This window comes from Alosa sapidissima, chromosome 5, assembly GCF_018492685.1.
Source record: "Alosa sapidissima isolate fAloSap1 chromosome 5, fAloSap1.pri, whole genome shotgun sequence".
NCBI classification, from domain to species: domain Eukaryota; kingdom Metazoa; phylum Chordata; class Actinopteri; order Clupeiformes; family Clupeidae; genus Alosa; species Alosa sapidissima.
In genome coordinates, this window is record NC_055961.1 from 33790554 (window position 1) to 33813792 (window position 23239).

At 42.7% G+C, this 23239-nt stretch overlaps 1 protein-coding gene across 3 annotated transcripts; it reads left to right on the plus strand.

The window, feature by feature from the left end:
• Positions 1–308: 308 nt before the first annotated feature.
• Positions 309–23089, plus strand: pld2 (phospholipase D2). 3 transcript variants are annotated; one of them, XM_042092490.1, is made up of 24 exons: positions 309–436; positions 4707–4855; positions 5088–5215; positions 5608–5750; positions 6005–6095; positions 6399–6464; positions 6587–6645; positions 7619–7864; positions 10059–10202; positions 10357–10440; positions 10614–10692; positions 14858–14968; positions 15510–15707; positions 16151–16316; positions 16634–16752; positions 16945–17055; positions 17209–17313; positions 17681–17769; positions 18227–18340; positions 18437–18486; positions 18718–18855; positions 20068–20221; positions 22036–22153; positions 22407–23089. In XM_042092490.1, the coding sequence occupies exons 2-24, from the start codon at positions 4753–4755 to the stop codon at positions 22629–22631; spliced, it is 2841 nt and encodes a 946-aa protein (XP_041948424.1). In that variant the 5' UTR covers positions 309–436; positions 4707–4752; the 3' UTR covers positions 22632–23089. The 3 variants fall into 3 exon arrangements, with proteins under 3 accessions (XP_041948424.1, XP_041948423.1, XP_041948425.1); XM_042092489.1 differs by lacking the exon at positions 309–436 and adding an exon at positions 459–612; XM_042092491.1 differs by lacking the exon at positions 309–436 and adding an exon at positions 3739–3828.
• Positions 23090–23239: the final 150 nt, after the last annotated feature.

Sequence of the window (23239 nt, forward strand, 5' to 3'; positions counted from 1 at the left end):
CTGAAACATTTTAGAATCTTTCACAGAATATGAATGTCTCCCTGCCTGCCTTCCTTCCTCAAACCCCACATGACGACTGATGCAGACTTGCACGTAGCCTACTCTAGGCTACTGATGCAAAAAAAAACGCATCGCTGGAAACGTGGTTTAGCTCAAGGATTTTTCTCCACGAGACAAAGTCAGAGTTTGAAAATAGTGGAACTATTGTAGCTACGCATTTAGATCTCATTCGATGACAGTGAACGGAAAAACCGAACAACTTGGCGGAGAACGCCCTTACTCACATTCGCCATAGCCTGTTACTAACAGAAGTACTGGATTTACCTCGGAAACGATGGCAGTCCTTCACATCACGTCACATTACATCTTACTGATTTATCTGTAAATGACTGAGTGAAGAAACCCATTTTCATCGGATGCTATTCCGGAACTTACGGTAAGGGAACCTTTCAGCCCCTTTTGGACGCATTGAAAAGTATCCTACCCTAGTCCCGACTGTCGTAAATCCTGTAGGGCGGAGGACCGATGGGGAAAATCCAAAAGTTGCCCCAAAATAATCTTCAACAAGGATAACTAATTTGTTGCAACGCAAATGGTTGCCAGCGTTTTAAAGTAAGTGGTTACAGTTTCATAGCATCTTCCAGAAATATACACTATGTGTTGGTCACGACTATTTTGCCGTCAATTGAATTGGCTTTGTTAACAATTCTTTGAATTATTTTATTGGTCCTTGTTGTTTTTCGCTTAATCCGTGAACTCAAACTAGGCTAAATGTACACATATTTACATTTGCAACGATCAAGTAGGCATTATAGCCATACTTATTCTAGCCTATTTAGTTTTGATAGATAAGCTTACCTTTCTGACAAGGTAGTCGTGACAAGCATGTTAATTGCCTAGCATATAACATTTTCTCCCGTTTACTAATCATTTCACATGCCCTTGGGAGTTTTTCTTTTGCCATGATGACTTGTAATTTTCAAAATTCCTATTATGTCCTAAAATACTAGTGTTTTGGTCTTGGAAAACTTTGGAACATTGCCCTCCACGACCGTGATTCTGGAGTAGCCAGTCATCAAAACGTCAGTCATCTTCTCTTCAAATCAACAAACCAGTCGATTTTGTAACCTAAGCACAACTTAATGTGTTGTTTCATTCACTTTTTTCGACTTCTCTTAACGCAACAATCAGTGCTGGGAATTTGGCAACTTTACAACGCAATTTCCCCATATTAGAGTGTAATGTTAAAACAGAGCTAGACCTTCTGAATAATGTCTGGACTGCTTTCTCGATGATTTTTGTTTGTTTGTTTGCCTGCTGCCCTTTCTAGCACAACGAACCGAAAGTAAGAATTATGAATCATAATGAGGGGCGTTCTTCCTGTGTGTGTGTGTGTGTGTGTGTGTGTGTGTGTGTGTGTGTGTGTGTGTGTGTGTGTGTGTGTGTGTGTGTGTGTGTTCCATCCTTCTCTGTTGGCACTGGCACTCTCTTCTCGCATGTAGCCTAGGCTATTTCCCTGATATACATGAGTCATGACTAGCTGTCAAACCGCAAACTTATTTTTTCCTTAACCACAGCAAACATTTTGACTAAAAAAGAATAAAATAGAGACATTGCGTGCATCAGTCTTTCATGCTAAGGCTCTAGCCTTCCCCTCTCTCGTCCACACCACACCCTGCCATAGCCTACTTTCCTCCATTCTGTCTTTCTCTCTGGGTAGGCTGTTACCTGGAACCTGGTTCCCATGGCATCACCTTACTTTCTGCTGATCTATTCTCTTTAGCTCTGAAGGCCATTAACCAGGACTTCAATGCAGCTTGACATCGCTCTAAAGGCGAACTGAAACAAGCAGACCCTATTGTTCATTTGTATGGTAACACCTGTTATACCACCTTTACTTCCTGGGCATGTAACCATCCATATGGATAGCATGGAACCATCGTTTTTCGTTTTGATCTGTAGCCCCCCCGCTGGACTGCACCCCCCAAAAGGAGGGTAGGGCAGACACAGTTTTCTGTGAATATCTCGAGAACCATAAGGTTTAGGAGGACCATTTTTTTTGTATGTTGATCTCAAGGGGCCATGTCAACCCATTCCATAACCACTCATTTCATGTATAGCGCCACCTAGTTAAACACAAAAAAGTAAAAATGAGGTGTTGTAATCGCAGGTATCTGTGACCTAACATAGTCAAAACTGCACGAAATTGGAAGTGTAGGATCATTATGACACCCTCTGAATGCACGCCAAGTTTCGTGCAATTCCGTTCATGGGGGGCCACACAATAAATTAATTTATGTTACTATACACCAACTGGCCTGTAGGTGGCCGGAGACAGTTTTCTGTGAATATCTCGAAAACCGTAGGGCCTAGGAGGTCCACCTTTTTTTTTGTATGTTGGTCTTAAGGGGGCATGTCAACCCATCCCATTACCACTTATTTCATGTATAGCGCCACCTAGTTAAAAATTAAAAAGCAAAAAATTAGGTGTTTTCATCACAATATCTCTGGCTGACATGGTCAAAACTGCACGAAATTGAAAGTGTAGGATCATTATGACACCCTCCGAATGCATGCCAAGTTTTGTGAACTTTCGTTCATGGGGGGCCTTACAATAAAATAATTTATGTGTACATTTAGTGACCGTACACCAACAAGGATTCCCGGGACACTGAAAGACCGGGGTACACGAAACTTGGTGGGCATGGAACCATCGTTTTTCGTTTTGATCTGTAGCCCCCCCGCTGTACTGGATCCCCCGAAAGGAGGGTAGGGCAGACACAGTTTTCTGTGAATATCTTGAGAACCGTAGGGCCTAGGATGACCAATTTTTTCCGTATGTTTGCCTCCAGGGGTCATGTTAACCCATTCCATGTGCACAGATGTGCATAAACAGATACACACGCACACACATACATTCACAGTAATCATACGTATGACACATACTCACACAGTAGACATATGTACGCATGCATGCACATGCACAAACACACATACGCAGGCAAACACACAAGCACGCACACACACACACACCCACACACATAAACATAAACGTGTACACGCACACATGCACACAATTCAAGAATTTCTCAGAATTATGAACAGGCAAGATGGGGGTGGGGTTGTATAAAATTAATTTTACATGTGAAATGTAAATTTCACTAATGAACTAATCATGTTTTGGTACTTATTGTCTAGCAGATACCAGTGAGCGGTGGTCATATTTTGTACCGCTCTGCGGTACATCTAGTTTCTCATGATACTTTAGTGATCCTGTGGGCTTTGGTGATCGGCCTCAGGTCATTCATTTCCCTTGTCTAACTGGTTACAGGCTTATCTAACTAAATGACACCCAAAAAAGCAAAAAGCACCCGTTTTTCTATAGACAGAAAACAGACTACTCTCTCTAGTTTTCTCAACTCCTTTCCCTGACTGTTCTTTTATTTAATCAGTGTCCATAGTCAACTCCAAACACTCTCATACTGTGTGTGTGTGTGTGTGTGTGTGTGTGTGTGTGTGTGTGTGTGTGTTTGTGTTTGAAAAAGCCATAGTTCCCTAGTGTGTGTCATGCCTCACCTGTGGTATCCTCTTGAATAAAACCATATGTACTGGGCCCTTGGTTAGGAGGGGGAGTAGTCCTGTAGGCTGCCTGGGATCATATGACCCTGAGTACACAACACTGTTGGGAGTATTGCCTGTGGAGGTCATTCACTCCTCTCACTTCCTCTGTGCACACAGTGGGACAAAGGAAATGCTTGTGCTTTGGTGATCAGTAGTGTGATGCTTGTGTACAGTAGATTTCAATGGGATCCCACAATCTACGTCAAGGTCAGAATTTTTTTCTTTCTTTCTTTCTTTCTTTCTTTCTTTCTTTCTTTCTTTCTTTCAGGTTCATTGAGGGTAGTTTTCATTTTCAGTGAAGCCAAGATTACAATAACAACAAAAGAAATGGTAGACAAAAATTGTAGTGAAATGTATAGGCCTACAAATAAGACAAAATAAAATAAACAATAAGATGCATCAAATTGTAGGGGGAAGGAAGAACATTTATAAAGATGGTACTGTGCACTGTAATTTGAGTTTAACCTGTTCAGCCAAAATACCTGCACTGTGCCACTCCCCATCTTATGCATGGTTGGTGAAACATAAACAAATGCAGAAGTGATAAAGAACTGAAAGTATCTTGTAATATATTGTGACTTTACACAGCTGTGTTGGTGGTATGCTCTTCCTCTGTTGCAGCATGTCTCCAAAACAGACTTCTATGTCTCTTAATTTTCCCAGAGTTGAGGTCACCTGTATTGAGAGTGGTCATTCGCTGCGCTGGACAAGGGGCTCTTTGAGCTGCACAGAGCCCCTTGTTGAGTTTAAGCAGTCCTAAAAGACCCGGCGGGGAGCTTGTCTTCCGTGTGTGTAACTTCAGCACAGTGTGGTGAGACAAGGCTCCGTGATCTGTGATCTCCCAAAGGCTCGTCCCACTCTATTTGGTTTCAGGATAATTTATTAACCGCACAAGATTACCTCAGCCATCTTCTTTGAAAGGCTCAAATTGATTTTCTTTCAGTCTAACCACAGCTACACGCTCGGCTTTGGTCTGGTTTCCAGAGATGAAGTAGTAAAGTTAGTAGTTAGTAGAACTGTGTGTTTGTGTAGAACCGTCTGTTTTATTTCTTTGTCCTTCTTTATCCATCTGTTTTGTATGCAAGGTGTGTGCACTTGTGAAGAGCTGAGGGTGGAGTCCCAGCACATACCATGGCAAGCCCGGGGGAGCCGTCCTCCATGAGGTGGCTGCGTTCCCAAGATTGCTCCAAGCAGCTGTCAGAGGAACAACTTGAGTCTATAAAGAACAACAGTGGTGAGAACACCCCCCCCCCCTCTCTCCTCCCTTCCCTCTCTTGTGTAGACTCACTCACTCACTCACTCACACTCTCTCTCTCTCTCTCACTCACACACACAACAAATGCATACAGTATACTGGGGGGCAGTAGAGATGCCAGACATGTCCATTCCTGGGTGATTGCCAGTGCAGGGTTGATGGTACCTTAGCTTGTTTTGCTAACGTCTCTCCCCTCAAATCCCCCCCCCAGAGTTGCGCCCTTTTCTGGCTATTCATTACCTGCCCGCCCTAAAGGAGGGGGATGTGTCCCCTTTACTGCATTGCAACCCCATCACATGCAGGGTCGACAACACAGAGAGATACACCACACGCTCCAAGGTATGTACACGTACACAAACACATTCATGCTGATTGTGGCTGTGTGGCTAAAGGTGTGTTAATATTTCCATGAAAGAATGCAGTCAATTACTCATGTAATGCAGTACATAAACAGTTCTATTATAGTACAGTTACCTCTTGCTTTATTGTTGAAGTAAATCATGTGTGTTGTGTCACCTTGCTTTGTGATTTAAACCCTGTATACATCTACCTGGGCATTTTTTAAAATGAAAATGTTTCTGTATGTTTGGGGCTTTCCACACGTAAATAGCGTTTTGGATGGTTTTGAAAACGGCCTCTAAAGTGATTTTTAATAAAAGAGAAATGACTTGTGTGTTTTATGATTTAAATAAATTTAAATTAAATGAATGTGAATGTGTGTCGTGGACCAGGTACGTGTGTGCACCCTTTACACGGTCAAGCTGAACCACGGGGACTTCACATGGACGGTGAAGAGAAAATATAAACACTTCCAGGAACTCCACCGTGACCTCTACAAGCATAAGATGATGCTGCAGTTCTTACCCCTGGGAAGGTGAGTAATGTGTACACGCCCTCATTTACGTGCTGGGCGTACACACACACACACACACACACACACACACATGCAAATTCATAGTAAAATCCAGACAACCTGCAGCAGGATTTGTGTCCAGGATTTTGATTCTACTTCTGGATGCCCTTTGCTTTGTCTTCCTTAACTTCAATTCCAGTTGCATATCTGGTACATATCACAATTTTATGTGACCACAAATTTATGTAAATTTTTCATTTATTTTTTTATTTAAGGTTTGCAATTCAGAGACAACAGTTGGAGAACATGACTGAGGAGATGCCCACATTGCATGGAACAGAGAGGAGGAGAGCCTCCAGCAAACCTGTAAATTATCAGCTGAAATCTACAGTACCCATCCATAGCAGGATGTAGTATTTCACCAGTGCACAGTCTTTTGCAATATATGAGCTGCACAGTTTTGGATGTTAGACTTGCACATAGAAATGCTGCACATAGTGTGATCATGTAGTCCATTACCACCAGCAACACACATCTACAAAGAATGACCAGTATTCTTGTGAACTCGTGTTGCCTTGGGTTGTTTATGTGGTAGCGGAGTGCAGAAATAGTTCAGTTCATTACCCTCCATCACATCTGTAGCTCACTAAATCTGTTTTTGTTTTTCAGAAATACTTGGAGGACTATCTGAATGGCCTTCTAGAAAATGCTTTCTGTAAAAACTATCACGGTATGGTAGGTATATGTGGACACTTCACACGCCCACACATAGACACGCCCCCCCATATGCATATGCAGTCAGTCTGTACGCTTTCATTCAGACATGTATGTTAAATGTCTGTTTTCTTTATCTGCAGTTGGAGTTTCTCGCTGTCAGCCAACTGTCCTTTGTCAAAGATCTTGGGCTTAAAGGACTGTAAGTAATTGTGTGTTTGTGTGTTTTTGTATGTTAACTTATTAATCTTGTTGAAATATCCCAGTTGTTATCTATCCAGGTGTTACAATTACTGATGTTAAATTTGTGTGTTAAAAATCCTCTTTGTCGGCACTGAGCACCAGGACTGTCATATAGCTAGGTTCTATTAGCTCCCTGCTTCACCCCCAGATGACATTGGGTTTGTTTCCATTTCCATTTCCTGTAGCTATGCAAATGTAGAACAAGGGTAGAACAAAGACCCCTCAAGATAACTAATCACAGTCTAGTCAGAGGAATTAAATGTTTGTTGATATGAACTCCCCTCCATCATAATTGGCGTGTCTTTCTTAGTTAGCAGTTTCACGGATAAACACACACACACACACGCGCGCGCGCGCGCACACACATACACACACACGCACATGCGCGCACGCGCAGTCACCCGTGAGCTATCTCTGTGGTCCATCGCCCAGGAGAGAGTCAACTGGGTTTTGTTACCACAGTTCCCTTTTGTTTGGTTGGCTCAGGAGCTCTGCCACAAACTTGTCATGAGTCCAGAATGCTGTAGCCAGAATGAAGAAACGCATTGCAACTGCACTTAAAATTCCTCATAGCTCGAGCTCCTTATCTGTTTGAATGGGCTATCTTTCATTAGGTCCCCTTATGGCCCATCTGCATGTTTAGATATGTCCAATTCAGAGTCAGGCCATCCAGAAGCAATGCACTAGTCATCCATGAAGGCAGCCTAAAGAAAAGAATCAGCTCTTTGTTACCAAGCTATGGAATTTCCCCTCTGATAACATGAGCGACTTTAATACACTTAGGTTAAGGACTTGCACCTATTAATAGGTGTGTGTGTGTGTTAGTGTGTGTGTGTGTGTGTTTCTGCTCTAAGCCTGTGTATGCCTAGAGCCCCTCAGCATTGTGTTTGCTCAGTCAGCATGCTGGTGTTGTTTCTGCTCTGCCAACACAGGGAGGGCTTAATTCAGAAAAGGTCAGGAGGTCACCGGATCCAGGGCCTGAACTGCATCGGTCATCACCAAGTTTGTGTCCGTTGGTCACGCCGCTGGCTGGTGGTCAAGGACTCCTTCCTCCTCTACATGAAACGTGACTCGGGGGTCATCTCTTTCGTACTCCTGTTCGACCCGGAGCTGAGGGTCAACGTGGGCCGCGCCTATACGGAAACCCAGCATGGCGTGTGCATCGAGACCTTCACCCGGCAAGTACTGCCCCGGGCAATGAATGTATTGAAACGGATTGAAAAGAAACGTTTGGTGTTGACAAAGATGGTTTAGATGGCTGAGTGCAAGTGCACTTTGCAAGATGCAAAATGCAAACACTGTAGTGTGTCTCACTAATGGGCTCATAGTTTGGTTTGGTCTGCTATGTACCAGATGATGGATCATCTGACCCTTTCAAATCCTAATGCATGATTTGCTGTCTTCCTGTGTTATAGGGAAGTACTTCCCATGGGCGTAGATTAAAGGGAGGACGCTAGGTACTAGTCCCCATCAATATTTTGAGATGACAAAATTGTCCCCATCAATATTTTAGTGAACTCCTTTGTGCTATTTGTACTGAGTCAGATGGCCAGGGCGACAGTAAAAGAAACACTGTCATTTGATTGGCTGAAACTGAATGGGGGTTATCTGACACGCACAAGAGTATCAAAGCATACTTCACTTTGTCGTGGCACTGGCAGACAAGCGAGCGGGTGTGTCGGGTACTGTTATAGCGGATATAGGGTCACGAAGCGAATGCTGAAGTGCCGTTCACCCAGTTACCAGTTGATGAACCACTGACACGATTTTGGATTGGAAGGATTATGGTACAAAAAACTCTTTGGTGTTGCAGGTGACAGGCACTCAATTAGACATACACACCACAGATGTAATGACATAAAGACAAGTATAGCCTAATAATTTAAATATCAATATGATTTATTCAAATTACTAAATATATTTAGCAGATAATTGCAGATCATAAAATACTATAAATTATTATCAAAATATATATTGTTTATATGAATTCCTATATGAATACCTATGACATAAGCCATCTCTTTCTGTGTGTGTGTGTGTGTGTGTGTGTGTGTGTGGAGAGGGTCAATCAAAGTCTAGGATTGCCACTGATGCGAATGATCACACAATATTTAATATTAATGATGGCGTCAAGGTGGTGGGAAACTCCAAATCAAATCAAATTTGAATAAAAGTATCACAATCGAGATTCTTCTCTTGGTATCGGTATCGAAACAATAACTTTGGTATCATGACCAGTGATGGGCAAGCTACTTGATATGTGTAGTGAGCTAAGCTACCAGCTACTCTACAATAAATTCAGCTTCACTACACAAAAGCTACCACCGATACAAATGTAGGAAGCTAACTTACAAACTGTCAAACGTAGCTTGATAAGCTACATTAGTAGCTACTTTCAGTTAATCAAACTGCATGCCAAGTCAATGCAATTTTAGTGATCAACACAACTGTCAATCAGATAAAGGCTAAAATATGATTGGCATGAGTTATCTAACTGTTTGAACTTCATCAATTATTCCATTCTCCCACCACTTTCCAACTTAATTCGTTTTTTTAGCTGATTTAAATTTAATTTCATTCATTGATGCAAAATGGAAAAACGGTAGTTCAATGAAATTCAATCACCTGAACGTGTGTTTGTATGTTTGTGTTGGATGTCGTTGACGTCGACAGGAACTTTTTTTCTTTGGATTACACAGAAGGCATCTGAAAATATATTTCTCTTCGTTGGTCTCGACTAAAGTGACGTAGCCTGCGTTTGAAGGTATGGCCATGGTGTAACATGTTCATGCTCTTCAACGGATCTTGGGCTCTCTGCCATTCTGTCTTTTCCCTCCAGTGTATGTGTGTGTGTCGCTGTCTATGGTGTGTCGTCACCGTGAACATTAGTCTGTATGTTTACGCATGCGCTTGTACCCGGCGTGTTGTCGTCGACACAGAAACATCCTGTTTTCCTAGTTAATGTGTTTGATGGCTGCAGGGAAACGCTGTTATGTGTGAAATGTCAGAAATGTCCAGGAGAAATGAGCTTTCAAGGACGCTACTGCGCTACTTGATCAATAAAAGAGCTTAGCTACTGAAAAGTTACTTGGTTTTGTAAATAGCGACGTTACTGCCAAGCTACTGACAAAAAAGCGATGCTACTGCTCATCACTGACCATGACAACAGGATTTGGGGATGTGTCCCCACCAAAGCTGAGACCAAACCTACGCCCTTGGTACTTCCTATTACAGTTTCTGACAGGAATGTAAAATAACACAACACGGCAATTGTTCGGCAGAAATGTAAAACACTCTGGAATGCCATTAATGTTGTCTAAGAATAATATCTCCATTGGTTGTAACCGAGCGTTATGTTTCTGTGGTATCCAGGAAGCTGGTCATTAAGTGCAACACATACAGACAGGCCCAGTGGTGGAGCCACGAGATCAAACGCCTGTCAGAGGCCAGTGACTTCCTGCAGCTGCACCGCTTCCAGAGCTTTGCCCCGCCCCGCCCCAACACCCTCACCAAGTGGTACAGACCTGCTCATGTGCTACAGCATGCATTTGATATCTCTGCACATATCAAGGGATATTCATCATACACAAGTTCACTTGTAACTCAGAAGAGTTAAAATCAACCAGTAATTTCCTCACTTGCTGTGACTGTGTGTCTCATTGCGTCACAGGTATGTCAATGGGAGCCACTACTTTTCTGATGTAGCAGAGGCTCTCGAACAGGCGAAGGAGGAGATCTTCATTACTGACTGGTGGTAAGGAGATCTGGCATGGTTGTTGTTTCCATGGTTACATTATAAGGAACTCGCCTCAATAACAAGCATTTTATTGGTACTTTAGGTTCGTAAGTGAACACCCTGCTCGACTTACGCACTCTTTTCCTGCTATTTAACTCTCCATTTGCTCATTTTCTGTTGTATCTCTCCAGGCTCAGTCCAGAGGTCTTCCTGAAGCGGCCTGCCACTGGTGACTACTGGCGCCTGGACACTATCCTCAAACGCAAAGCAGTAAGACCGACCGGCCTATCATACCTCACGCTCTTACATTGTCATATTCACTTACAACTTCTCCTAGTTCAGAAGAAGCCGCAGGTTGACCACAGAATAGAGGATTAGGTTCGCTAGCCTTAAGGTCTTTATATCTCCCTCTACTCTCTCAGTCTCACTTTTTCAGTCTCCTGTTCTGCTGGTAGCCACATTTGGTCTTTACATTGCTTTAAAGGCAGTAGATAAAGATGAGCGCATCAGCCAGTTTTTCCAGTATTGATTGACAACTCCATAGCCCCTTCAGTAGACGTTGACCATATCGATTTGTTCTAGCTTTTGATGCCTTGTTTGTTAAGGTTTCTGAATTCTTTTGGGACACATGTATGCCAACTTTTCCTCATAATATGATATGAAATACTTTTTTATACACACACACACACACACACACACACACACACACACACACACACACACACACACACACACACACACACACACACACACACACATGGCCACTGATGTACAAGTTTAAGTCTGAGTATAAAATGTATTAATAATTTTGAACAGCTTTAAATATAAAAAGGCTTTAGGAGTTTTTGGACAATAGATAGATAGATGATAGATAGATAGATAGATAGATAGATAGATAGATACTTTATTGATCCCCAAGGGGAAATTCAAAGGGCTCAGTAGCATACAGACATCACACACAACATGCACTTACAGCAGAAATGGTAAATATAAGTATAAGTACATACATATAACCAAACTCCACTGTACAATAGAGACAGTAGAAGATAAGGAAAAACTAACAAAACTAAATATACTATATAAATTAAATAAAAAATCCACAGTGTGCTTAAACCCAGTACATTAATAGTGACCCGAATTCGGGACAAATACAGTGCCCCCCACCTCCCCCCAACAACCCCCATGCATTTTTTTGCACCTTATCATGAACTACCATAGTCATGCTATATACCATTTTAAAGCTGAGAATCTCAAGAATCGATATATGTAAAGCTTTCCATGAATTAACATATATTTTGTGTGTAAAATATAAGTTTATCCCGATATATAACATATCAGAATACCCCCCTCCACCACCCCCCAAAGTTGCTGCGTTCATACTTTGTCACTTGTCTGTATGGCCGTACCAATAAGTTAGCCCAGCATGCTTGGTCTTGAAATTTTCGTAAGAATCCATAGATGTAAAATATCTACATTGTTTTATTGCCAATATATTGAGTAGTTGTACACGCCAGTACAAACAAAACAGATGCATACGAAAAGAAGCGAAGTAAAAACTTATTTTTCGCGGAAATCCATATATTTCGGTTCTACTTCCATTATTGTCGCTGGATTCACGGTACTCTGCGTGTTCACGAGGCTCTTCTGATTCCATCGATACCAATTACATGTCTGTAGGACCAATGAGAGTCGAGATAGATGCCATCAAAGCCAATGAGTCACGTAAGCGATGAATCTGACAACCAGTCTTTGAATGGCAATAGCGCTGCGTCTGATTGAGCCAATGAGATGGGACCTAGATGTCTGTGTAGCCAATGAGGAGAGCTTTCTTTAGACATGTGACACATCGTCACATTCTACTTCCTTGTCGGCTAAATTCAATGCGTAAAACAGATGCGTAAACATAGTCACCGAAGCAGTGTTTTGGAAGTGTTTTACTGAACAAGCAAGAGGCAGTTTTTGAAGGTTTTTGTTTGTAAAAACATGCCAAAAAGACAAGCAAAAACGAAACATGTTGAACCGGAGGACATCGATGATCTGGAGGAGCCGAAAGTAGTTTCTCCGAATGCGACTCCGAGGAGGAGCACAACTTTTTAGCTGGGAAGGACCCTGATTTCGAGCTGTGAGTATACTACTTATATCCATATACAGTTACAGATACAGTTTCGTTTGCTTTTGTAATGTTTAGTGCATAGTTTTTAGGTGTTAGGTGAGAATGCAGTGTGTGTGTGTGTGTGTGTGTGTGTAAAAGAGAGTGCAGGGGGAGGTGTGAATAGTTCTGGTATCTGGGGGAGGGGAGTTAGGTGAGAATGCAGTGTGTGTGTGTTTGTGTAAAAAAGAGTGCAGGGGAGGTGTGACCTGAGTACACACATTTATATAATTTGTATAAGTTGTTGGGAAGGGTTTTCATATACTTTAGTGGGTCTGAGTCTAACTTCCATCTGTACAATTGTTTCAGTGACAGCAATGAAGACTGGGTCCCACCAAGCAAAACATCAAGAGCTGAGGATCCTGTGTCTGAGGAAGAGGAGCCGGTGGCTGAGACCAGTGGGACACAAAGAGGAAAGGGTGCTGCAAGAAGCAGGGGGAGAGGCAGAGGAAGGGGGAGATAATAATATTTACTATTTTTACCTTTGTTTCATTTTATAATACAAATGTTTGCTGCATTACCTTGTTTGTCATTTTTTCATGGAAATCTCAAAGGTGTTGGAGCAAAAGTAAGAGTTCCAGGTCAGATAATGCATCTCTAAATGTATGGCACAGCCACTGCAAAGCTCTCCAGGGATCACTCCATCATGAGACACAGACTGTAACCTTTCATTTGACACCAAGATCATGGTTCTGCATAAAGGGGTTCTTGTATAGGAAGAGTTTTAGTTTTGGGTAACCAAAGGTCCTTTTGGAGTCTCCAAATGGACACTTAGCAAAACGCATGTGTATGCCCACACAAATATGGGTCCCACACAGTCATACTTCATCCTATAAGGATCTACTTTGACATACAGATTCACAAGACCTGGTAGTGGGCCTCAGTGGTGTTTTCAAGAGAAAATAAGTGACCAAGAGGGCAGAATGTGGTCATTTCTAGAGATGTGCATAACCGCCTATAAAAAAAACTATCATTCTACCCTTTGCCACTCTCTGATAGTTCATCACACAGTCAATCTATTGGTACCAAAAAATTCTACAAGGCCTTAGCTTTCCAAAGAGGTCAGGCACTTGATTGTAAGTCAAAGTATGTGGCAACAGGGCCATTTTAAGTAGGCGGTGTGCAATTTCGAGGAAAAACTCCAAAATAGGGGTGGAAATGTATAAGGTTAAGGGTGATCAAGCATGAGATGCTTGCAGTGACAGGGCCGGGACTGGCCTGTAGTTCTGTGTGCATGGTGAGGTGCTCAAGAGAGTGAGTGTCATGGTGAAGGTGCAAAAAGTAGTCCAACATTAGTCCTGTAGTTCTGTGTGCATGGTAAGGTGCTCAAGAGAGTGAGTGTCATGGTGAAGGTGCAAAAAGTAGTCCAACAGTAGTGCAACAGCGCAATAATAAGGTCTAGAGACCAGCATAAATAATATAGACAAATAGGAGAGTAAAGTATAATGTAGACATGGTAATATAAAAAACTATGTCAGTGCAAGAACAGGTTGAGGTAATAGGGTTATAGCCATTCAATATTGTAGCAGAAGCCATTGGTCATGTGTGCTAATATAGCATGAAAAACAGTGTAGCAGTAAAACAGTAGTAAAAACATTAGGCTGTGGACATTAGTAAAACAGTAGTAAAGCAGTAGTGGGCCGTCAGTACTCAAACATGGAGAGGGTGGAGAGGCAGACAGACTAAGCAGAGAAGTCTACAGTATCTCTCCTCTTCCCTTTAGTGAAGCATTGAACAGTTCAATGGCCCTGGGGATAAATGACTTCCTCAGCCTTTCAGTTGTGCATGGCAGTGAGCGAAGTCTCCAGCTGATCAAGCTCTTTTGCTTTTTAATAGTGCTGTAGAGTGGATGACATTCATTGTCCAAGATGTTGATCAGTTTGTTCAGGGTCCTTTTGTCAGATATTGAAGTGGCATTACATGGCATCTTCTGTGGCATCAAATTACTTTCTTTGGGGAACTCCTGCTTCCTAGAGACCACGTGTAAACATGTGAAAGGAGATCCAGCACCAACCTGAATTCCAGCCATTAATAATTAAGCAGTAGGCCTTTGGAAAACTCTGTATTTAATTAGTAATGTTAATGATGTGACTGGGTCTGTGATGTTTACTGATGATATCTAATAGCTCTCCTATTCATACTGTTATACAATAACCGTGGCATTACGTTTTAATATAACTTTCATTATTTCAGCACCCTCATAACTTAAACTGAAATGATGCAAACCTCTTTCCGTCTTCGTCTCTCTGTCTCGCTCTCATTATCTGCCCATCTGTGTGCTTGTAGGAGCAAGGGGTGAAAGTGTGTGTGCTGCTGTACAAAGAGGTGGAACTGGCCTTGGCTATCAACAGTGGCTACAGCAAGAGAACTCTGATGAGCTTGCATCCAAACATCAAGGTGTGTGCGTGTGTGTGTGTATACGTGTGTGTGTGCGTTTGTGTTACATGTTCTGATTTGTTTGTCCTGTATGTAATAATTGTCCATCATTCCGGTCGATGGCACCTATGCACTACAGTGAACATCAGATGGCAGTGCAGCACAGCCTTGAAGGGTGTGGTATGAGCTGCCAGTGTACATTTAGAGACACTTCAGAGCCTCCTAAAGATCATTATGAGTGCGCTACTCAAGGAAAGAAATGGAGGACCACACCAGGCGAAAAACTGTAGTGGAAAAGATATGTTTGCAGGATGTGGTGATGGCATTAGATAAAAAAAAAAAAACGTTTATAAAGACGGAAAAATAAGATCAGGAAAAAATAGACATGCAATTGTTTTACGGTTAAATGTTTGGAACTTTAATTTAGAATTTAATCAATCAAGACACTGCAATCAATCCTTATTGATTATCTTAGTCAAATTAGGGCAGGAAATCTAATATGATAGTATTGCTCTCATTGATATGAGTATGACCGCTTTTGTTTGATGTTACTGTCGCCTAGGTGATGAGGCATCCAGACCACGTGGCATCTGTGGTGTTCCTGTGGGCTCATCACGAGAAGATGGTGGCCATCGACCAATCAGTCGCCTTCATGGGTGGGCTTGACCTCTGCTTCGGGAGATGGGACGACAGGTGCTATAGGCTGACAGATCTGCACTCTCCACCGGTAGCCTATGACACAACAGATGGTGGAGCAGAGGTGGGGAGAGGCATGAAACACGTTCATGCTACTAACAACAGAAATGCATACTTTAGGTTAAAATCAACAGAAACATATACTTTAGGTTAAATCTTAATGCAGCCAAATGGTCAAATCTCAAGGTAGCCGTTAACCTAAAGCAAATGAATTCAGAGAAAAAAATGTTTGTTTGCATTTTGGGTAAAATCCGTACTGATGCGATTATCAAAGTGAATATAAATTAACAGCATTTCAAGATCAGAACGAAATGAATTATTCGATGCCATGGTCACCTGACAATCCTGAACTTGAGGATTGTAGTATTACAATAACAGTATATTTTCTCAAATGGGAGATGACATGATATGTTTCAATTATGTACATTGATCAAATCTCTGACCATACGCTGTTGTTTATTTGCCTCTTTGTTGTGTTGCTCTCCTCCATCCTCTAATTCCTTTCAGACGGATGCGGATGGGACTGACGAGTCTGCCGCCCCTCTCGCAGAAGAGTCCGAGCCGGTACCCGAAGGGGAGCTTAACCTGAAAAACAACACACGCTATTGGCTTGGCAAAGACTACAGCAATTTCTACAAGAAGGATTGGACCCAGCTGGACTGCCCTTTTGATGGTAATTTTGGGACACAGAGGCACACACACTCACACACATAGAAACACATTCACACAGACACATGCACACACCGCGCGCACACACACACACACACACACACACACACACACACACACACACACACACACACACACACACACAGACAATCTCTCTCTCTCACTCACACTCACACTCACACTCACACTCACACACACGCGCATACATACAGCGCACACACACAAATTTGCTAAAGGCTTACACATACAGTACAACTCAGTGACAGATTGAGCTCATTACTGTCAGTCATTTGGAGATGCGTTCACTCTTTGCCTGAACAGACCATATCGATCGGAGCCAGGTTCCCCGGGTCCCTTGGCGTGACCTGGCCGCAGCACATCACGGAAAGGCTGCCCGAGACCTGGCACGCCACTTCATTCAGCGCTGGAACTTCACAAAGGTTTAAAGACGCACATCTCAACACAACTGTATATAAAATGCTATTCATATTCATGCTTCCAGACATCGATAATATACCATTAATGTAGCACCCAATCCAGCAGCTATAGTTTGAGTTTTAAAAGTGATATGAAACATGTTTTCATTTGGCTGTAATGGTTTTGTGCCTTGGTCTGCCTACACTCTGTTTCAGATATTTAATAAGCATAACGATGACTTCTACCCTTACCTGCTGCCAAAGTCCCACATCACTGCAGAGAGTCTGCCTTTTACAGTGCCTGGATCAGGCAACGCCTCAGTGCAGGTGTGTCTACACACACACACACACCATCCCTTTATGATCACATGGACGCACACACACTTTCATATGCTTTCAAGAGGCTTTCTTTAAAAACTATGGGGTTTTAAATGTGGGGGTGAAGATGGGGGCTAAGCTTACAACTTTCTTTGCTTGCAGGTGCTACGCTCGGTAGACCGCTGGTCAGTTGGTACCTGTGAGTGCTCGATCATGAATGCATACGTGGACACCATCAAGAACAGCCAGCACTACATCTACATCGAGGTATTGCTCACAACGTGTACGCACACACAGCCACAGTGGCCGCAGTCGGAAAGTTACTCACCTGGTTAATCCAATGAGGGACATGCACGGCTGCTATGGAATACTGATACTGCTATGGAATTTAAATCCGTATTCTGTATAGTGGGGCCTTTAATCTTCTAGGTCTACATAATTGTCATTCGGCACATTGTAGGGCATGTGTGCTATTTCTTAATGCATTTATGGTACTCTGCTGAGCAGGATCAAGCTCACTCCTATTGCACTTACTTGAAAAGGCACTTTGGCAGCACACCAGTAAATCTGCATACTTGTTCCTTACCTAATATATGCGACCTATGTGGTTCTAATATGTCTTTTCAATCCACAGAATCAGTTCTTCATCAGCTGTGCGGACAGGAAGAGTGTACATAATGGCATAGGTGATGCCATTGTTGAGAGGATTCTTCGTGCACACAAGTGCGTTTTTTTCCCTATGGCTTCACTCTCTTACTTTTCTGTGCTACTAGTGGCTGCGTTCTCTGTAAGACCTGTTAGTTGGAAGCTGTGTTTATATGTGCAAGTATATTGATGTGCTTGGGTGTGTACAGTATGTGTGTGTTTATAGGCGGCATTAATTGGTTCTTTTATCTTTTTTCTTATTTGAATGGTTGTATTTGTGTCTATCAGGTGGCATGAGTGTATCTTTCATTCTGATCCAGGCCAGATTTGATCAGACCCACATTAGTAGCCAAGCCTTTCATAAGAGTACATGAGTCATCCTACTGAGTGTTTGCCATGTTCTCACAATGCCTGTTGTGGTAACTCATATTATGTCTCTCACTCTGTGCGTGTGTGTGTGTGTGCGTGTGTGTGCGTGTGTGTGTGTGTGCGTGTGTGTGTGTGTGTGTGTGTGTGTGTGTGTGCGCTCCATTAGAGAGCAGAAGAAGTATCGGGTGTTTGTGGTGGTGCCCATCCTACCGGGTTTTGAAGGAGACATTACCCAGGGCGGAGGCAACTCTATCCAGACCATACTGCATTTTACATACAGGTGCACAAAAAGCTTTTAATACACACACACACACACACACACACACAAGTCTCAGATTTCATTTAGTAATTAAAATCTCCAACGTTTGTTTTTCAGGACTATGAATCGTGGAGAATGTTCCATTCTGCACAGGCTGAAAGAACAAAGTAATTGGTTTGCTGTTTTATCATATTTTTATGGTGCTTCTCGTTGTCTTTCTTTTCCCTTGCTCATCATCCACTCCCAGTCTTTAAACTTTTGGGGAATGAATTTCTATGCTTACCTACTGTATCAATATGACGGTGTGGTTAATGGTGGCAACTCTGTGGTCATGAGTAACATGTTCAGTATGTTAGTTTAAAGTCCTAATGGTATGCATTCCTCTCCCCCACCCACAGTGCAGAAGGGGGAGTGGACAGAGTACATCTCCCTGTGTGGCCTGCGCAAGCATGACATGCTGTGCCAGTCTCCGGTCACTGAGCTCGTCTATGTCCACAGCAAGGCCCTGATCGCTGATGACCGCCGCTACATTATCGGTGAGTGACTTGAACGGTCAGTCGGAGTCCCAAACAAACCGTCCATGAAAATGAGTCACTGTCATTAGCACTTGACTGAGCTGACTCTGAAAGGAGCTAGAAAATACATACAACAACTTCAGCACCCACTGATGTTTGAACAGAAGTTGTATAATCTGCGTAACATATTTTGATATATCAGTGAGAGAAATGATTTGATCAGTACTTTTTGTATTCTATCTAACTGTAGAAGATGCTTTTCTCAGAAATATTATCATAATAAATTAATATCATGTACCTTTAGGTCACTTGTTAATCATAAATATGTTGGATTAAAGCAACACCAAAGAGTTTTTTTGTACCTTAAAATAATGTTTCCAAAATCGTTTCAGTGGTTCATCAACTTGTAACAGGGTGAACGGCACTTCTGCATTCGCTTTGCGGCCCTCTATCAGCTATAACCGCACTATGTAAGTTTGCCGGATCGGGGAACGGATCTGTAGTTCGATGGAATGAGACATAAGAAACTACATATTTGACTTGCATCTGATGTCATCGTACTTTCATAAATCGTGCAACATATTCTACCTTGTCTGTGGACATCGTTATTTGCAAAGCTGGTGCGTGCTTGCGACAGAGAGCAAGTTCTTTGGTGTTGCTTTAAGCCACCCTGGATTAAGCCATCTGGTATGAGGTATTGAGAATATATTTTATTTTGAGAATATATTTTATCTCGTGTTTTGGTTCTTCTATCTTCTCATACTCCTTGGTGTAATAACCATACTAATGTTTGGTTATTACACTAAATCTGGAGTTAATCCCATTTTCAGTCAGTCATAATTTTCGCAGTCAGCTAAAATACTTTATATCATCAAAACAGTGTGCCAGATACCAAGAAGGTTTACCCATGAAATGATCGGTGCCATTTTTGGGACCTTTTTAGACCATTACCACAGGTGTACATTAACTGAGGTATTTAATCAGCAGTTAATTGAAACCTTGATTTAGATGCATACTGAGCGATGTAATAATCTCGCCCCCTGCTGTCGTGCACTGGGATTGCATTTACAGGCATTGTTGCACCATTCACACAGCTAGTGGTCATGTCATGACCTGATCAAGGAGTAACCAAGTTTTTTTTGATACACCCTTTCATCTGATGCTCTGATAAGGCTTTTTTCTAGAATCTTCCATCTCTCCCAACATTTCTCCTCTTCCTCCCTCGCTCTGCAGGGTCGGCCAACATCAACGACAGGAGCATGCTGGGTAGTCGTGACAGTGAGCTGGCCATCCTGGTGGAGGATGAGGAGCGCGTGCCTTCTGTCATGAACGGAGAGGAGTACGAGGCTGGCCCTCTGACCCTGGCCCTGCGCAAAGAGTGCTTCAGGTGGGTCAACAGGCTGTAGGCCAAGTACAAATGGATCTCATCTACAGTTAGTATAAGGACTCTGTTTATGCGGGCAAGGAAGGACGTGCACACAGTATGTAGTGGTACTGTATTGCACTATGTCAGATTAACTGTTGAACACAGTTCACAACGATATGTATTAATCTTTGGTGAAACGTTACAATGGCTAAGAATAAATGATGTAGTCGTGCTTCAGTGGCAGTATAATATAAATGATGTAGTCGTGCTTCAGTGGCAGTATAATATAAAATAAATTGTGAGTCACACGTTCCTTCTGTATGTCACACTGTATACATCTGACATCCTGTGGCCCTATTTTAGCGCCTTGCTGTGGGGTCCTATTGCAGTGTATATGTGTCATTCTCTGTATAGAGACTTGATGTTATTAAGGCTACAGACTTGTTACTACTACCCTGTTTGGTGGACTGCTGAGGGTTAGGATTTTGAAAAGCTTGACTTGTCCATGATCTGCTGTGCAAATAGTGTTTGTTACGATTAAGTTATTTCAGTGTGGGATTTATTAGTGTTCCAGTAGACAGTGTGTGTGTATAGTCCTGAGGTGATTTGGAATATATCAATTGCTTTAGAGTGATTTACAACAGAAATAATAGACAGAGATAAATTTGGCAAATGCACTTATACTTGCCACTTGCATGCACATACGTATGTACACACACACAGACAAGCTGGGGCATTTATTCACTAACACAAAATGTAGATAGGATTTCTGTGGATGACTGATCGGTCCATCTGAATTAATGGATGGGGAAATAACAAGCTTGTAGTGATTTACAGTGTGTTTAGGATGTAAAGGGGCTTAACGCTCCCGCAGAGATTCTTCACATTGAGGAGATAAATCACTCCCACTTTAAACCATTTACAGCCCGCACATTCAGTTTTATTTGGATTATTAAAGCTCCGAGGAATACATTGAAATTCTGCAGGAGATTCTGCTCAGGAACACAAAATGGCTGTGGTTGTTTGTTTATTCGTTTATGGCGTAAACATATAAACAGCATCCATCTTTAAACATTGAGGAGAGTGCAGGCGCTCTTCTCATTTCCCTTGTGTGAGATTATCCTGATATGCCCCCCCCCCCCCCCCCCCCCCCTCCTCCTCCCACCCCACACACACACACACACACACACACACACACACACACACACACACACACACACACACGCACACACACACGCACACACGCTCAGATATCTGTGTCCAAGATTTTGTCAGTGAAGCCCTGCAGTGAGATTTGGAGTGTTTGTGCTGTGGGCATCTTTCGAGTAGCGATGCAGCCATTCGCTTTGCTTTTGCGAGGGCGGGTGGCTGTCTCTGGCACGCACAGAGAGAGAGACACGTGAGCATACTGCTCTTTGGCCAGATTTCCTGTCCTAAGTGTGAGAGAGGAGTAATTTGTGTCGGCGCACTCTGTGCCATACTGCCAGCTACCCCAGAATATTCTTTTTTTTATTGCAGTTTCCAAGGTAACCAGCTGGGACTGTAAGCGCATTACAGGACTAGTCCAATGTCTCTGTGTGAAAGAAAAGTTTTTTTTTTTTTCTTTCTTTCTTTTGTTTGATTGTTTTGTTTGAGGGGGTGTACCTGGAAGGTGACCTTAGATTCCTGAGCTACCTCAGTGGTCTCTGCAGTGTCCACTTTCCGCTTGATTGGGCTAAATGCGTTTTTTTGGCAAAGGCATCTCTCATTGCTGGCATGTGGCAGAAATCTGGCCAAAGCGGCGCAGGCACCACACCCACACCAGCACTCTCCTCTCACTTCCCTTTGGTCTACAGGGTTCTCCTGGGGGCGGAGTCTGATCCCTCCGTCGTCATCGATGACCCAGTCAGCGATGAGTTCTTCTATGCAATGTGGAACAGTATTGCCAGAGAAAATGCTGCCATCTTTGAGAAGGTAAGGAGGTTATTTAGAGTCAGAAATCACACACACACACACACACACACACACACACACAGACAGACCGAATAAACCAGAACCATTTCATGTACATACACATGCACATGCACATCAGATTCCATTCTAGTCTCTTTCTCACACACTCCTGACTGAATGACCTGTGTGAATGACCCCTTTGCCCTTTCTCAATTTCCTTCCTGTTGCCCCATCCTGGCATTCTGCCTCCTCGTCTGGTCACTCCCTCCTCCAGGTTTTCCGCTGCCTGCCCTCGGACTCCATCCGCAGCATGGCGGCCCTCTCGGCGCACGTCACCACGGGGGGCATGATCGAGACGGACCCCGAGGCGGCCGCTGAGGAGCTGAAGGCCATCCGCGGCATACTCGTCCACTTCCCCTTGCACTTCCTGTGCGACGAGTACCTGCTCCCCCCGCTCAACAGCAAAGAGGGCATCGTGCCTGTGGAAGTGTGGACATAGCGGGGGAGAGCGGAGCGGAGCAATGAGGGGCCAGCTGACGTCAGCGCCACTAGTGCAAGCAAGAGCTGATAGTCCCCCAAACCAACCCAGTGGCAAAAAAAAAAACAGGTTTCCTGCTTATCACTGGGACCAGCATAAGATAATAAGACTAATATGTTTGTACATGGTATCAGATAAATTCGGTTAGGGAAGCATTAACTTTGTTAATCCATGGAAGAACAACTCATGTGCATGACTAAAAATAGAATAACACATACATAGGATTAGAAATTGTCAAATATGTTTTTTTTTTTAATGCAAAAGTGTTATTGCTTCACCATTTGTGCTTTAACCTTGTGGGGAGTCTTTATAGTCTTCCTAACATTTTTTTATAGATACATATTCAGAAGATATTTTTCATCAGAAACTAATATTTTTGGTCAACAAATCAGTTTTGACAGTTTTCGTATCGTCAACATTTTTGGGTCCAAAACATTCTAACAAAAGATCCTGTTCCGCAACAATGTAAGATTCTAAATTCCATGTTGAATTCAATGAACCCAGATATTCTTTAGAACATTAATTTTCAAACATTCCCGCCACACCGGTGTGACTGTACATGCTGAAGT

What these genes read in the sequence shown, in the direction of transcription:
- pld2 (XM_042092490.1), top strand. Translation starts at nt 4,753, where the DNA reads ATGGCAAGCCCGGGGGAGCCGTCCTCCATGAGGTGGCTGCGTTCCCAA. An exon ending in GCTGGACTGCCCTTTTGATG is followed by an intron (nt 16,317 to 16,633) that starts GTAATTTTGGGA and finishes TTGCCTGAACAG; the next exon opens with ACCATATCGATCGGAGCCAG. An exon ending in AGCACTACATCTACATCGAG is followed by an intron (nt 17,314 to 17,680) that starts GTATTGCTCACA and finishes TTCAATCCACAG; the next exon opens with AATCAGTTCTTCATCAGCTG.